Source organism: Cuculus canorus, chromosome Z, assembly GCF_017976375.1.
Source record: "Cuculus canorus isolate bCucCan1 chromosome Z, bCucCan1.pri, whole genome shotgun sequence".
NCBI classification, from domain to species: Eukaryota; Metazoa; Chordata; class Aves; order Cuculiformes; family Cuculidae; genus Cuculus; species Cuculus canorus.
The window spans coordinates 54,013,135-54,028,994 of NC_071441.1; the positions used below are offsets into that span (position 1 = coordinate 54,013,135).

Genomic DNA, 15,860 nt, shown 5'->3' on the forward strand with positions numbered 1-15,860 from the left:
TTCATTTTACAGACAAAGCTGTGTGATTCCTATTTGTGTACTGTGAATCAGTTGTGAAAGGCTGGTTTTTTTTTCAAAAATTGACTCTTTATTTTTTAATTGAATATTAAATATTAGTATTTATATATACTATAAATATTAGTATTTCAAATTTTAAATACAGCTGTTACTACCTTAAAGAGCATATTATAATCTGTCTCTGGTAATATGCATTTGCTCCCGCTGTTATACCCCCACAAAGAGCCTGGTCTTAACTTTCTTTTGAATGTCTAATAATTCCACTCAATTCTGTGTGTTAAACCTACAGAAGAAAGAGAAAGTAGAATCTAACCATAAGGTCTTTGCTAATAATATCAAAGAAACTATAACAAGAGTAAAGTGTTTAAATCTGGGTATCTCCTGGTGAAGGAAGTAGACTTTTTAGTAAAAGAGAACCAGCATTGACATCTAGCTCAAACAGAGTGAAAAACAAAGTAAAACCTTTAAATATGCTTTAAGTGGTTACACAGTGCTCTATCAAGAGACAGCAGCTGAGCAGAGTCATGGTCCCAGCAGGAAGGCTGTCCTAACTTACATGTGTGCTTCAAGAAACACAGCTGGTGACTCAGCAAATGATTACCTGATAGGAAACAGCAGGGGGAGATGTGAGTGTCAGGTGGAAAAACCTCTGTCTTCGTAATGATACATAAAGTCTGGGTTCCGTGCAATCATAGTGGTGATGTACTTCTTGCAAATCCAGGTATGTTAGATCTGGGGCACACTCTCATTCATTGGGTTAGGGAATGTTAAAATAGCACTTGCAGTTTAATTGTACCAACTCAGCTACTGAACCAAGTAGCTACTGAACTAATTTGTAAAGTGAAGTCTTTCAGACAACTGCACACACACAGGTTTTTGACAGCTGGAAGGAAAAAAGAAAACTATTTCTTTTATGTTCCCATCTCTATCATTCACTGTTTTCTTCAACAAATTAAATATTATTCCACTCAGCCATACATCTACTTTCCCTGACCTTTTAACAACCTTCTTACTGTCAGCCACTTCACTTGTGTCTTTTTTTCCTTGTATTTCTTGATCTTAAAACCACATAGCTCATCTGTCTCCCTTAGCTTCCACTACTGTTGCTACAGCGCTGATATCAAAGGATGTCTCTCCTGTTGTCACCTTGCTTCTTCCCTCTCCTGAGTCCAAATATAACTTCTGTGTTCTCAGCATACAGTAGCAAGGCAGAGGAACACGGTCAATTATTTATTTATTTCCTTTCTTGGACAACCAACAGAGAAAAGAGGAGCTCAAGATCTATTTCCTGCTATGATCAAAATAACTCAATGGTGTGGGGTATCCACCTGATTTAAACAAATAAACCATTAACTCCTGATGTCTCCTAAGTGAATATTTCTTACTACTCTCTCTCCTTTGCTGTAATTTTTCTGAGTATTTCACTCTGTCAGTGCGTGTGGGGCTTTCTAAGTGTTTGGCGAGATGTCAAGTAATTCAAAAGCATAGAAGAGCTCAATGCTTGTTAACATTTTACTTCTGCAGTGGATTTAAGAAAAGTTAGTGTTTCCTTGGTGGGCAAACACTTGGCTGATGTGATGTGGTATAAAAGTATGATAAAATTGAACTGATTAGGGGAAACAATAGCAAGCCTCCAGACAGGAAAATAAAACTAAGATAAGAAAAGTCACCTTTTTTATTTGTTTGCCTTTTTATATTTATACCAGGATAGAGTACGTTGAATTCTCTGTCTTGTTCTTGAGTCTTCCAAAACAGTGTTGAAATAAAATGCTTTGAATTGGTTATTTTTTACTGGTTTGTTTGCAAGTTCCTCCAACAATAGTCTTGATTATAGCCTTTTCCTCAAGAATTGCTAGTTTTCTTTCCCTTAACAGAAAACCTAAACCACTGACAGAGATAAGCAGCTAGTGTCAGAGATCTTATCTTGCTGTTCCAGGTTGTTCTGAACCCCTGGGCATGAAATCAGGACATATACAGGACTACCAAATTACTGCCTCCAGTGTTTTCCGTACACTCAACATGGACATGTTTGCCTGGGAGCCCAGGAAAGCCCGGTTGGACAAGCAAGGCAAAGTTAATGCTTGGACCTCTGGCCACAATGACCAATCGCAGTGGTTGCAGGTAAAATTTCATAAATATTTTCCGAAATGTCTTTTTTGTCTTTGTGTTTCAGATCTTGGGGTGATTGATTGATTTAGGATAATATTTCTATACTTCATTTTCTGAGTGTTGCCATCCTAAATTGCCAACGCATAGACGATGAAGCTGTGAAAGCCCATGTCGATTTTCATGGCTTTGGTATCTCCATTGCAGAAAACCCTGCTCAGGGAAACTTTCACCTCCACTAGCGGAACCTTATGAGTTGCCCAGCAGCCATGAATTCTCCGTTATTAATGGACGCAAATAGTAGTTGCAAATCTGTTTCGCTGACTTCTCCTCTTCTGTTCAGAGGCATGATTGTTTCCCCCTTACTGTCCTTTCAAAGCTCCCCAGAAAACATATTTACTTAAGGTTTGAGCACATCAGCAAATCTGGCTCATATAAATTATCTATGTCTAATTGAGACTGCTCCAAATTGCATTCCAACATCACTCTGAACATAGCAATTCTGAGTCAGCATATGAATTCATTATAATGCTGTGCATAGGAGTTGTTTTTTAGCCTGGGAGTTATTTATACAAGTCAGTAGCATGCTGATGTGAAAGGTTGCAATAAATCACCCATATGGAAGCCTGTTTGACCAGTTGCTGACACATTTACATTTGGAACTGTTGAAAACAGCAGTGTTTTGAGCCAGCTGCCAGTTCCTCGTGGAGTTCTCAGTGGATAACCTCAATAACACTAGATGTGGCTACTAACTCCCTGCAATCTTTTCACATATAAATTATGACATATTAGGGTTTTTACCTACAGTTGCTAAGCAATTTAGCAATAGAATTGCTATCTTTTCTACAAGATTAGATGTGTACAGAAGTCGCCTTGTCTATTTAACTTTTGAATAACTATCATCCTGGGATTTGGTGAAAGTTTTTTAGAGTAGCTTGTTGAAACAGCAGTTTGTAACTTCTGGAGAGGAGGAAAATTATTTTGCTGTGTTTAATGGTAGAGAAGCAAGTGAAAATGTTTCTCCACATAAGTGAGAGACAATTGTATCCTATTTATACTCCTCAGTAATATCAAGAAACCAAGAGTGTGCAGAGACTCCACAGAAGTATCCTGTGGTGTGTTACTCCTTCTGTGGGTGACAGTGGACTTTTAATTAACTATAGATAGCAAGGAGCTGTGGAGTTAATTCTTAGATTCTAAAATTTTCCATTCTATTGTAAGTCTTGCTATACTTGAATGTACCTAAACCTGCAAATTTAATAAGACCACTTGCACAGTCTCTGCAAGTACTTGACATATAAGGCATGCTCTTTCTTAAATCTGATAAAAACAAGAATATTATGAGGAAATATTCATCTTTCAGTTCATTTGTCATATGGCTATGATATGAGTTCAGTAACTTCACACAAATATGACCAAGTTACCCTTTTCTGGAAGAAATTATACTTACCATATTTCTCCAAGAGTTTCATAACATTTCCTTTTTGAGAAAAGAACAGGATTCATTAAAATAATTTTTTTCAGTGGTTAGGCTGGTTGTTATATCCTATGGTAGGCTGTTTATTTGAATTCAGTTCGTGAGTAGAGATGGGCTCACACGTGTCAAGGTAATGATTCTATATGAAAGTAATGCTTGTCATTTAAATTCATCCTTTCATTGTTGTCCTCTTTGCAGGAAGTTCTCTATTTTTCCCTTAAAATGCAAAATATTGTCTTGAAACCTTCTAATATGCTGATTGCAATTTTATCATCATGCTGCTTTGATAGAGCTTACTCGAAACAAGTTAGTGAGAAAAAAGCATGTGAAAGCAAACTTATCTGTATGTGTTTTTCCCTCAGCAATTACATATTACAACAGATGATTCCAATAGTGATTCCATGGTACTCTAAAATGGTCTTAAAGTAAGGCACAGATTTCTGTATTTTGCTGAAGTAGCAGGTTTACCAATACAATATTTCACAGTATTAGCTTTCCGTGCCATTCGAATATTTCTCACATACCTTATTTGTTTTATGTTTTATAATTCTCACTAGAAAGCTATAAAATCAGGTAAAAGCCTACTGAGTACCTTTAAAAATTGTTGTGGTTTACAGTATGTGGATAACTTACATATGTCCTAACTTAACTATTATTTTGGGGGATCCTTGTCCAAATCCCATTGCTATCAATTGTTCCTCTTTTAAAAAACTTGTGTGCTGACATACATTTCAGAGTGCCTACAGTGATAATGGTTGCTGAGAGATAATTTCAGCATTGTGCATAAATGCTAGTTGTTACTTATGGGCAGTTCACAACACTTTTGGATAAACTGTAGAGAGAAATTCTTCTCTGTCATGAGCTGGGGTTAACTCAGGTTTTTCTCAAAAAGGAAAATTCTGAATCAGCTACACGTTTAAAAATGCAGCTATTAAGAAGTATGCTCTTCATTTCAAAGTATTCTGGATTGCTACATCCAAAATTTATCTCCAGAGGCAAGAATGTGAAGTTTTACATGGCTCCACACAGAGACTGTGCATTTTCAGGTTCTAGTATATTCACTTTATTGGTGCTGCAGTTGTCTCATTTCATTTGTGGTCTCCAAATAGCTGGAGCTTTCTTCTCCTGCCTCAGCTGTCCACTTTGCATGAATTGTTTCATGTGTTGTCCTGGTCCCAACTTTATAATTGTACTTGGATCTTGGTAGTGGTTTATCTTAAAACCAATATTGTGCTGGCTTTTTGAAAGCCTACCTCTCTACATAGCACTGCTGGATGAAAAGTGTGCTCATCTTGGAAGTCTGCTGAGGTTCCTTTCCATCTCTGTATTACCTTCAGATCACCAGTAGCATTTTTGTAGCTTTATATTTCTAGTTACACATGAATCTTTTAAAAAGTTTACTTTCTGCGAAAATGATTGTCGTCTGGTTGCTTAGCTTGTATTTTGCTACAAAGATAGTGGCAAGTTCTGCATGAATAATAATCCTGGTACAGTATATCCAATGTTATTTTATATATCTACCGTTAAGCTCAGATGATTAAGAAAATCATCCTTTCCTTAAATAGTGGAGTGGAGCAACAAGTAATGTCTTATTCTAATGTTTTTCTGATTGTATGTGATGGAATCAGCTAAGCACCATAAGGAAAAAAAAGGGTCTCTGATTAAGATGGCAAACCGAAGACTGGCAAAAGCAACTGTTATATATATGCCTACACATTTTTTAAAATGTGAGGATTGTTAGTAGTAAAATACGTTCAGGTTGGGTATTTTCCTGCCAAGCTATCTCCATTATTAGAAAATATTATTGATCAGAGGGCTGGAACATCTCTGATATGAGGACAGGCTTAGAGAGTGCGGGTTGTTCAGCCTGGGGAAGAGGAGACCCTGGGGAGACCTTATAGAGACCTTTCAGTACATGAAGGGGGCCTACAAGGGCACTTAGTGATAGGACGAGGGGGCAGATTTAGATTAGACATTAGTAAGAAATTCTTCGCAGTGAGGGTGGTGAGGCACTGGAACAGGTTGCCCAGGGAAGTTTTGGATGGTCGCGCCCTGGAAGTGTTCAAGGCCAGTTTAGATGTGTCCTTGAGCAGCCCGTTCTAGTAGAAGGTGTCCCTGCCCGTGGTAGGGGGGTTGGAACTAAATGATCTTTAAGATTCCTTCCAACTCTAACTATTCTATGATTCTATGATTATTGAGATTGTTCACCAAAACCGTTAGAAAACTGTTGTGTCAGCGCTGCAATTCACTTTTTTTTTTCAGATCAATACGTGAACATTTTTTACATCACAAAGTCTTTTCTTTGAAAACAAAAGGCAAAATTGTATTCAAATAATTATTCACTTTTTGTTATATGTATGCAAAAACCTCTCTATCTGCAAAGTCTTATGCCATCATAGAATCTACTTATATTCATTTTTAGGATTTATTTACAATGTTTATCTCCTAAGTGATCAAATGAAGGAGTTATTGCTTAGAGTCTAAACCACACCTAGCTTCCACTCAGTTTTTCTTATGGAATACTCTTAGAGAAAGCAGTCTTTGTCTTACATTTCTCTGGTATTTACAAAACTTGAGTGGCACACGTTGTGCTTTGCAACACCAACACAAGTAATCTGAAATTGTGTAAATATCAAGGTAAACGTAGTTTAAGACAAGGCACAGGGTATCTATCCCTAATGCTGTCAGCTCCAGCAACATCATGCAGACCACAGATGACATCAGCCTAAAGAGTCAACTCAGACCTTTTTTTTGCATTTCACCAAGCTATTGGCTACATAACTTGATGCAATGCAAAAGAACTAAAGTATAACAATTCTTCATTTTACAGATTCTATATATAAAATTTACACAGGGAGTTCATAGCTATCTTAAATTATATACTCTAATTAGTTGCTTAGGCTCCTTCTATAGTCAATTAAAAGAGACAGCGCTATCAAGGAGTAAGTCGTTCAACCCTAATTTAAGTGTCTTAAGTTTCTGTGGTAGTGCAGCCCCATCCCAGGCCACTCTGCAGTCTCAGGGTAAACCATGCATATTCTGGGAGGAAATTCCCCTTTTGTCCTTACCTTTGTACAAACGCAGTGAGTTGGAGTGATGAGGCATCCTCTGACCACCCTGGAATTTCTGCTGCCTGGGTTGTAGCGCAGGTGGGATGGTACCAGAACTGTACAGTCTGGAAAGTACTGGGCTTGTATAGCTGGTGGAAAATAACCTAATTTCTGTGACCAGAATGGTAAAATACTGGCCAAAGTCAATCGCCTTGCAAGCCCATAAATAGTGATCCTAAGTGAGACCACTTGAGCTATCCTGGGACACAGCAGGCTGTGAGCAGAATCTCCCCCTGAATTGGGACACATCTTGTGTGTTAGTTCCTTGGGGTTTAAAGATCGTCTACTGACAAAGCCAAAGTGGGATAAAGGCAAATTCAGACTTTTTGAGGCTCAACAGTTGCCCATTGAGGAATGCCAATACATTGTGAGTAATTCACTAATCTTGAGAAGAGGTGAATTCTGATCACAGCTTAATCTCTGTGACTTTGAATATTCAAATATCTCTGTGTTTGCTTCTCTGTGTCTGCATGTGTGATGTGATTTAGGAAACCCTGCAGTAAGTCTTGTGTCAACCTTACCATTCTTAAATTTTTAATTAAGTTCCTACTTTGAATATAATATATCCTGCAGAATCACTTTGTTAAATTGGCTAATGATTAAGCACAGTTAAAAATTACACGGCCCAATTTTGTGATCTGCCTAAAATATATTAATAAATCTTCAACTGCTGTTAAATTGAAGCCATGTAAAAATTCCATCCGCTACAGTTTCCTGTTATGAATAACCCTGGAGATACGCCTTTACTCTGTTAGCCACAGAAAGAAGTAGGCAATTGGCTTAAAGTAGAATTTGAATTCTAGAACGATGAAAGTTATGTGAGGCGAATCTTTCCCATTTTCAATATGGGAAGAGAACATTATTTTTCATCTCATATTGGTTAGCTGATGTTGGTGTTCATTCTGTCACTAGAAAAAAAAGCAGTGCTTTTTCCTTTCTGATGTGATATTTGCTTCTTGTCTTATTATTGCACCTGCCTCTTTTTCTTCCTTTTTATTGTATTTACCTGTTTATTATTATTACATTCTGCAGAGGCTTTCTAGATAGGAAATCACTATTCTGTAGCTGAAAACAATTCGTAAGGAGAAAATTATGTGGATCGTTTAATTATCTCTTGGATTGTGTTATTAGCAAAGCAAGTGTTAATACCAATACTGGTTAAAGTGGGTTTTGTCTGGCCACCAGCATAAGGGTTTTGCTTTAATACCCACACCCTGGAAAGAAGAAAATGCTTGTCAAGATCTTAATTAAATAAGGAGTTGAAAGACCCAAAACTGGAATAGGATAAAATGTTAGTTTAGGATCAATTTAGTAATTAACATAATAAGGAAATTATACGACTTCTAGAAGGCTTGTACTGCTAAAGAGTGTGTTGTGACTCATCTTTGAAAGATACAGTCTTCCATAGGAAGTGTAAGCTTAATTATAACCCTATAAATAAAGGACATGGGTCTTTATTTGCATCTTCAATAAACTACGGCCATCACCACCAGATCAGGAAAAGAATCAATGTCCTTTGCATGTATAGCAACAAAAGGTCTTTCTCATTCTTTAGATTCAAAGTTGGTACTGTTTTTAAATTATAATTCCTCAAAAGCAGAAAAGTGATTCCTCAAATTTCAGATGGCAAAAGAGAAGTTGTGCAGAGGTCAACTTTTCTTTACACCATTCTTTTTCTTGAGACACTGAAAGATTTTACAGTCAATACCGGACATTTTCTCTTTTGAACCCAAGTCATCTTTTTCTTTTCTCATGGCAAAGCAGCTGTCATTTCTGCTTGAAGGACATAATTTAGACACTCACTTTTGCGTTCTCTTTGGTCTCATGCTTACCTCAATCAGAAGTATCACAGGGTAATACTCTGTTCATACAGTCTGCTAGTTCACAGGATGCAGCAACATAGCAGGGCACATTATGTTTAAATTGTTAATATGGATCTTTGCTTTCCCATACTTTCCCAGAAGCTCACTGTAGATAGATTTCCCCCCCAAAAAAACCAGCCGTAGGTAGAATAAAGTAGTAATGGACAAGGACTTCTGAATGATTTACTGAAAGACAAAAACAGATAAAGAGAGATAGCCAACTCTACATTGCACACTGTGTATTTACCTGTTTTATACTGCTTACACTAGAATGCCAAACGGGTCACTTCACTGACTTCTTCACTTGCCCATAAACTATAGACTTAAGTTTGTAACTAGATAATCAGTGATTGGTATTTGATTTTAGACCAGTGTGTGCAGCTGAGGATGAACAGACAGCTTTTTTTTTTTTTGCATTTTGGGGTGGGAGTTTTGAGTTTTGGGGGATTGGTTTTGTGTGTTTGTTTTTTTTTTTAAATCTGATCTCTCCATATGTTGCAAATGCTTTTTCAACACCACTAACAAACACGTAGCTTAAGGAAATGGTATTAAGAGATATGCCTTTATTTCCTAGTTGGAGTTACTGGACAGCAAATATTTGATGGTCATTCCAGAGGTCACTGTCTAATTCAGCTTTTCCCACAAATCATTTCAAGTTAAATGCATTATTCACATTAATAATGTTAATAAACTGTGCATTTCAACATTGCCCTTCCTAAATTGCTTTTGACTTTGCAAAGCTTTATTCTGCAATTCGTATTCTGGAAATGTTTATTGTCGTAATTGAATTTAACCTGTGAAATTAAATAAAGCAGCATAAAATCCTGGTTTATTAGGCCTTTTCAGTGCTGTGTTTAGGCTGTATGTCATCACTTAGCTAGCAAAGTCTAGGGCCTTGGTAGAATCATTGATTTTACTCTGGCCAAATACAAAGAGATCATTAGAAGGACAGTCACAGTACAGAAGCTCATCATTGTATGGTGTCCAGGAAACAGGCAACAAGTAGATACTGCATGATTATTTCCTGCCATAAAGACTTGCAGGATGATACCTTCAAAAAACAGATACACAGGAAAGAGTCCATCTGAACTGTAAATTAGCTGTGGGTAAGATTTTATAGGAGAAAAATGTTACATTGCACAATGTCCTGGTCTGTTCAGTGAGTTATATTCCCTACTACTTCTATTAAGACTTCAGTTAAAAATGAGAAGTTAACTCACTGTTGCAAGCCCATCTTTGAAACATAACAAATTCATCGCCACTAGCAAATTGCTTGAAGTTTCCATAAACAGCTGAATCATGTCTAGCTCTAAACTACTGTAAGAGAATGCTGTCAGTTCCCTTACTGACTTGTAGTTTTTCTGAGTATCACTCCCCTGCAGATGAAAGTTAAATTGAGTAATGACACTTTTCCCATTACAATAACAGGTTTTCATCTGCTTTAAAAAATCTTGGAGTGTATGTGAAAACTCCATGCTTGTTCTGAATTTTGAGGTACATAGGATTTGAGTCTGAAGTATTTTTTGTTTACTGCATATTTTTAGTGGAGATTTTGAACTTGCTCAATGCCAAATGCACTTTCTGAAAACAGCATGCATTAAATTTTAATGGACAGATGTAAATTTTCCATTGTTTTAAATTCCTGCTTGTTTTACCTAGCTGTCTGTTCCATTATTTTGAAATAATTTTCTGTCCCTGTGGAACAAAATAGTATTTTTCTGGCCCCCACTTAACAAAGTGGCTGCAAAATTGGCTAGGTATGAATTAAGAAAGAAAGGGTGCAAATACATTTCTTATTTGTGTTTTCTTGTTCCGTTGCAGCAGTTCAAAATAACATCCACAGTCCAAAATAACATTTTTTCCTAATAAAACTGTTCATTGTTTTGGTAGCTACATCTATATTAGTTTTAGGCAGAAACAAAATTGCAGAATTGTTGCCCAACAATGTTTTCAGTCTCAACAAGAGAGAAGACAAAGAAAATGCAGATGACAGAGAAATGAAGCAATTTTGACAAGGTCAAGTATCTTTAAGTAGCAAAAAATACTTGTAAAAACAGATGAGACAAAAGCCAGTGCAGGATGAAAGTAAAATAATAGAGTAGAACTGAGAGTAGTTCTGTTTTCTGATAGCTTGATGCTTTATTAACTGGACTGTGCTGTTTTTATTAGCCCTGCATGTTTGTTCCCAAATGTTACTTCTTGACTAAGCAAGACACTTACAATTTCTTCATGTGTCTGTCAGGATCTTAGGAGCAAAATACAAAAAGGTCTTGAAAGGCTATTCCTCACTGAATAGGCCTCTCAATGTTACATTCAGGTTTTTTAGTCTTTATGCCACTTTAAAAACACAGTGAAGCTATGTTATGAGATTCTGATTGACTTCAGAAAGTACTTGTTCAAAATCTGCTCTTCATTTTCTTACTCTGTTCCTCCATGAAGCAGATAGGAACAGATCAGTTCCTAGCTTGGCAAATGGTGAACAGAGATTGTAACTTTTTTTGCTAAGTAAATAATGAAATTAGGACACAAACACAAAGAAGTGGTGATGCCAAAGGAACCTCAAATTATCTAAACTGGAAGTCAACAGACAGCCTTCCAGCCTTCTTCAGGGGAGGGGCAAACATGCTTAATCAGGCTGATATTTACCAAGCAGTATGCAGAAAAATTAAACAGTCCTATCTCAGGATGTTAAAACATCACATAAGAGAGATACAGACATTTCTCGTGCTATTTCTGAATCTTAGCCTATTCATTGGTTTTATCCTGTGTTCTTCCCTAATAACATCCCACTCATAGTCTAGTGTTGATCTCAGCAGAATTTTCAATAGATTGGCTTTTTTTGTTTTGGTTTACGTGTTAACTCAGGTGAGTCCATATAGCAATGTGTTGTGCAAGACCCTTTTCCCACTCTGCTTAATAACATTCACCCTGCTTGATCCTCAAGTAACGCAAGAGCAGTTTCCCTGTCAGAAAAAGTGACATAAGAGAAAAATCTTAGCAGAAAAAGTGAGAAAAAGAGAAAGAGAACTTCAAAGGCAAATCACAATAGACACAAAAATACTGCAACTAAACATTGCTTCAATTATCTGGGTCTTGTTCAAGAGCACCTTGAGACTTGTAAAATAGAGTGTCAAGACAGGCTCTTGTTGGAATGTCCTCACTGATTTCAAGCTTGTGTCTGTGAATACATCTACTCACAGAAGCTGAGACTTACTCAACAGGCATAAAGATAGAAATAGAAGCAATTTTTCTCAGAATGTGTCCATTTTTTTAATCTCCAGTTTATCTTTGAGATCAGGACAAAGCTGGCAAGATATCTGAGTTGATAGTGCTTGTACTCACATTTGGTAGTTTTCTCTAAAATAAGTCAGATAATAGATTAGTTTAAAGGAATGCATACTTTAAAAGTTAGTCCTTGTGATTACAAGATCTTCCTGCCTAATTACATCCTATACATAACCAAGTCTTAGTTGCTTTTGTTGTTGGAATGATCTCCTTAAAAGCTTCGTGTTTAATTAACCACAAGATATATTAATCCGATTTCAACCTAGCCTTTCTTTGTTGTATAATTAAGCAGAAAAATATTTTCACAATTAGAAGTTAATTCTTTATATAGCTAGTAAAAGGAAAACACCTCTGTAAAAAACACAGACCTTTTCTTTCTAATGGCAGAAGGAAGAATATTTAGACCCATCTTAATGGATAGTCCTTGTTAAGAAGTAATGAGAAGTATAACATATCGATACTGTTTTCAGCTGAGAAGAAAACTATCAGAATGCTCTTCTAAAGGCCTTGCTGTAAGTGGTTGACGATCTCCGTTTGGCAACATCAGAAATGCTAAAGAGGCGTGATAGAGTATTTGTATATAGGAATATACCTTTGCTAAGTATTCCTTTATCTGATTTCTTTTTTCACAACTTTACTTTGCGATGTCCTTCAGTTTGTCTTGCTTATGCTTCAGTTATGTTGAGCTCAAATAGTGTCACTATATCGTAGTATCATCATAGTATCATAGCATAGTTTGGGTTGGAAGGGACCTTAAAGATCATCTAGTTCCAGACCCCTGCCATGGGTAGGGACATACCACTAAGGCAGGCTGCCCAAGGCCCCATCTAACCCGGCCTTGAACACCTCCAGGGATGGGGCAGCCAGAACTTCCCTGGGCAACCTGTGCCAGTGCCTCACCACTCTCATAGTGAAGAAATTCTTCCTAACATCCAGTCTAAATCTGCCCCTATCTAGTTTATACCCATTCCTCCTGGTCCTATCCCCACATGCCTTTACGAATAGCCCCCCTCCAGCTTTCCTGTAGGCCCCCTTCAGATACCATATATCGCCTGTTTATATACCATATATCACCTATATATACCATATTTCACCTGAATATATACCATATATGGGGTATCCAAATATTGTGGATTCAGTTTTGTGTTTTGCTACACAATGAACTTTTAGAAACCTCAATAGCATGTTGGAAGAGTAGTTAAGACTTGTTTCTTTGGAGAGATACTACAAAACTTCGGCTGAAGTTGTTTCATGGAGCAAAAAAAAAGAAGATATTCTGAGAGGGGCTGTTATTGACTCACTAGCTTACATGACACAATGTTGAGACCATAAAACTCACCGAACAGCTGAACTTACAAAATATAGCTGCCTCCAAACTCAATAAGGGCCTCAGAGCACGGTGGTCACTTAGCTGAGCACAGCGTACTCATCAGCCATGGGAGAAAGCTGTATTGTCTTCAGTGGCTCTCATTGACACTCAGCCTGCCAAGGTTCTTCATCTGCTTTCACAGGATCTCTAGAAATACCATGGCTTTCCTCCATATACAAATACATGTTGGGTGTTAATACATGTATAATGAATGAGGAGAACCTCAATCAATCAATTTGGACATCACAACGATGACGGATGGCTCATTTGGAGAACATGAGCCAAATCCAAATGAGCTAATAGAAGTGATAGACTAACCATCAGTAGAGAGGTGCTCGGTGACTGAAAAAGGAATGATACATTCATTTTGCTCCCTGGACAAGTTTTTGTGTTTCCTATCTGCAGATTTGTCTCCACTGGGAGGAATACTTTACTGAAAATAAACCTCAGAGCTGCTTTAGAACAGCTGCCAGTTCAGTTAATAGTGGCTGACTGTTTTTCACAGCATCTGCCACCAAACCACTTATTCTTTTCACTTCCTGCAAATGTAGACTAATATAAATTGCAGGATTGGCTTTCTGTTCCAAAATACATCAAGGATGCTGTTTTTATTTGAGAGGAGTTTAGAAGATTTGGGTTTTTGAGGTTCACAACAACAACTCATAGTCCTAGAAAGTTTTTTGATATTAAAAATTAAATCTCTGTTTATGACCATTTAGGAGTTATTTGGGGGCTGTTATCAGAGAGCTATGACATGGTTCCCTTTATTTTCTTTATTCCTTGTCTTACTGTATGTATTTTTGTGTTGCTAAAGCAATATGACTCTATACATATAGGCAAAATGATTTTTATGTATTTTTAAGACAATTTTCCAATTCAGATATACAACATAAATAGAACACAAGAGAATGGAGGGGTTCTTTTGAGAATTTTACATGTCTGAGTTACTTTATATCTGCAGATGCACATGGGGAGGGTGCAGCTTTCTTTTTCTGCTGTAATTTTTTAAATTTTCTGATTGCATTCCACTCTTCTGATAAAATGTCATAAAATGTTATCTGAGTTTTGTTAGAATGAAATAATAATGACACTCACTATCAGAACCACAGAGCATAGGTAACAAAGATGATGTATATTTTGACCCTCTGAAAAGTTGAACTTCAAATGGAATAATAGCATTCTGCAAACAAAAACTGAGGAATTTCCAAAAACTGGAAATAATTGTCATATTGAGTAACATGTAGCTCCATGATTTAAAAAAAAATAAATAAATCTGTCATCTATTATGGAAACTCACTCAGGAGGTAGAAATAATGGCTAATCAATTTATATCGCAGTACTCCTACATTGCATGAGCCTTTCTATTTCATTTTGACTGAAACAAGAACTGAACTCTGGGAATTAGATTCTTGCATTAGAAAACATAAGCAAGTTAAATTTTAATGCAAAAGAAAATAAATGACAACATTAATATTAATTATTCAAATTTAATCTGTTCCTTAGTTTTACAGAGAACTGCAGATCTCATTTGAAAATTGCATTTCAGCTATCTAGGCAATGTGTAGTCTTTAAAACTGGAAGAAAGGCTCTGTATGAGTTGCTTCCTAGACAATTTGATGATCTGTCAGTTTGCATTGTATCACCTCGGTATTTCACAGATTAAAATGAAATTCACAAAAAGAAACACAATGTCATGATTCTAAAAAGGCGTAATTTGTAAAATACAGATCTCTCCACTTGATTTCAATCATCATGTAGCAAGGATAAAAATAAAGGCAGGCAGTTCTGTTATTTTGTTATATTAAATAGGTTATCTCCCTAGTTTTAGGACCATGTTGCCCACAAAATACTGTAGGAGCTATTTGTGAGGATTTTTACAGTTTAGGACCTGCCACTTACTAACCTATTCCAGTAAGGTAAAATGATTTGGGTGTGGGTTTTTTTTATTTGTTGTTGTTTTTGTTTTTACGGAATAGTTCATATCCAAGATAAAAACAGCATTTGATGCCAAAGTAAAAGAAGTCAGTTTACTCTGTGTTCAGATGTGGTCATGAACATCCTGACCTTCACTCTTTGTGTTAGATTTAAGAATAAATACTTTGATACTTCAAAACTAAGTATCAGGTCTGGTGCAGGATGTAGCAGAATCAGTCTAAATCCTGGCATTTATTTCTGTGTGGTTTTGCCACACTGCCTAGGATAATGGTAGTAAGCACTGTCGTGCACTGCAACTCCTATTTATATACCTCAGGCTCACTAGAGCTCCTGTTAAATGCAGAACTCATTGTCGTTATCATCCTGTATAGGACTTCTAGCTCAGTTCCAAAAGTACTCGACAGACTTTACCAATTTGGTTTTGAGGTGTGGGGTATAAGTTTGAGATGAATCCTCTAAGTTCTCTGTACGTAACACAAAGAAAACATCAGAAAAAAGTATGGAGAAAGCAGTTTGGGAATGAACTATGCAGTGTTTTTTACAGTGTAAGAATTAAGTGGGGTCACAAGATTAGCAAGCAGCAGGTTTATACAAATGAAATTAAAGATATCCACATTAAGAGCTAGTGCTGAGCGCACTAGTGGTATAAAGTAGTAAGCCATACCACTAGGTATCTATAGACTCTATGACCTCAGGGT

General features: G+C 36.7%; 1 protein-coding gene across 1 annotated transcript in view; it reads left to right on the forward strand.

Moving 5' to 3' along the window:
• Window positions 1-15,860, forward strand: part of EDIL3 (EGF like repeats and discoidin domains 3) — a 259,985-nt gene that overhangs the window by 208,068 nt on the left and 36,057 nt on the right. The window contains exon 9 of the mRNA XM_054055095.1: window positions 1,955-2,139. Within this exon, the coding sequence (XP_053911070.1) occupies window positions 1,955-2,139 (185 nt within the window). The remainder of the gene's footprint in view (window positions 1-1,954; window positions 2,140-15,860) is intronic.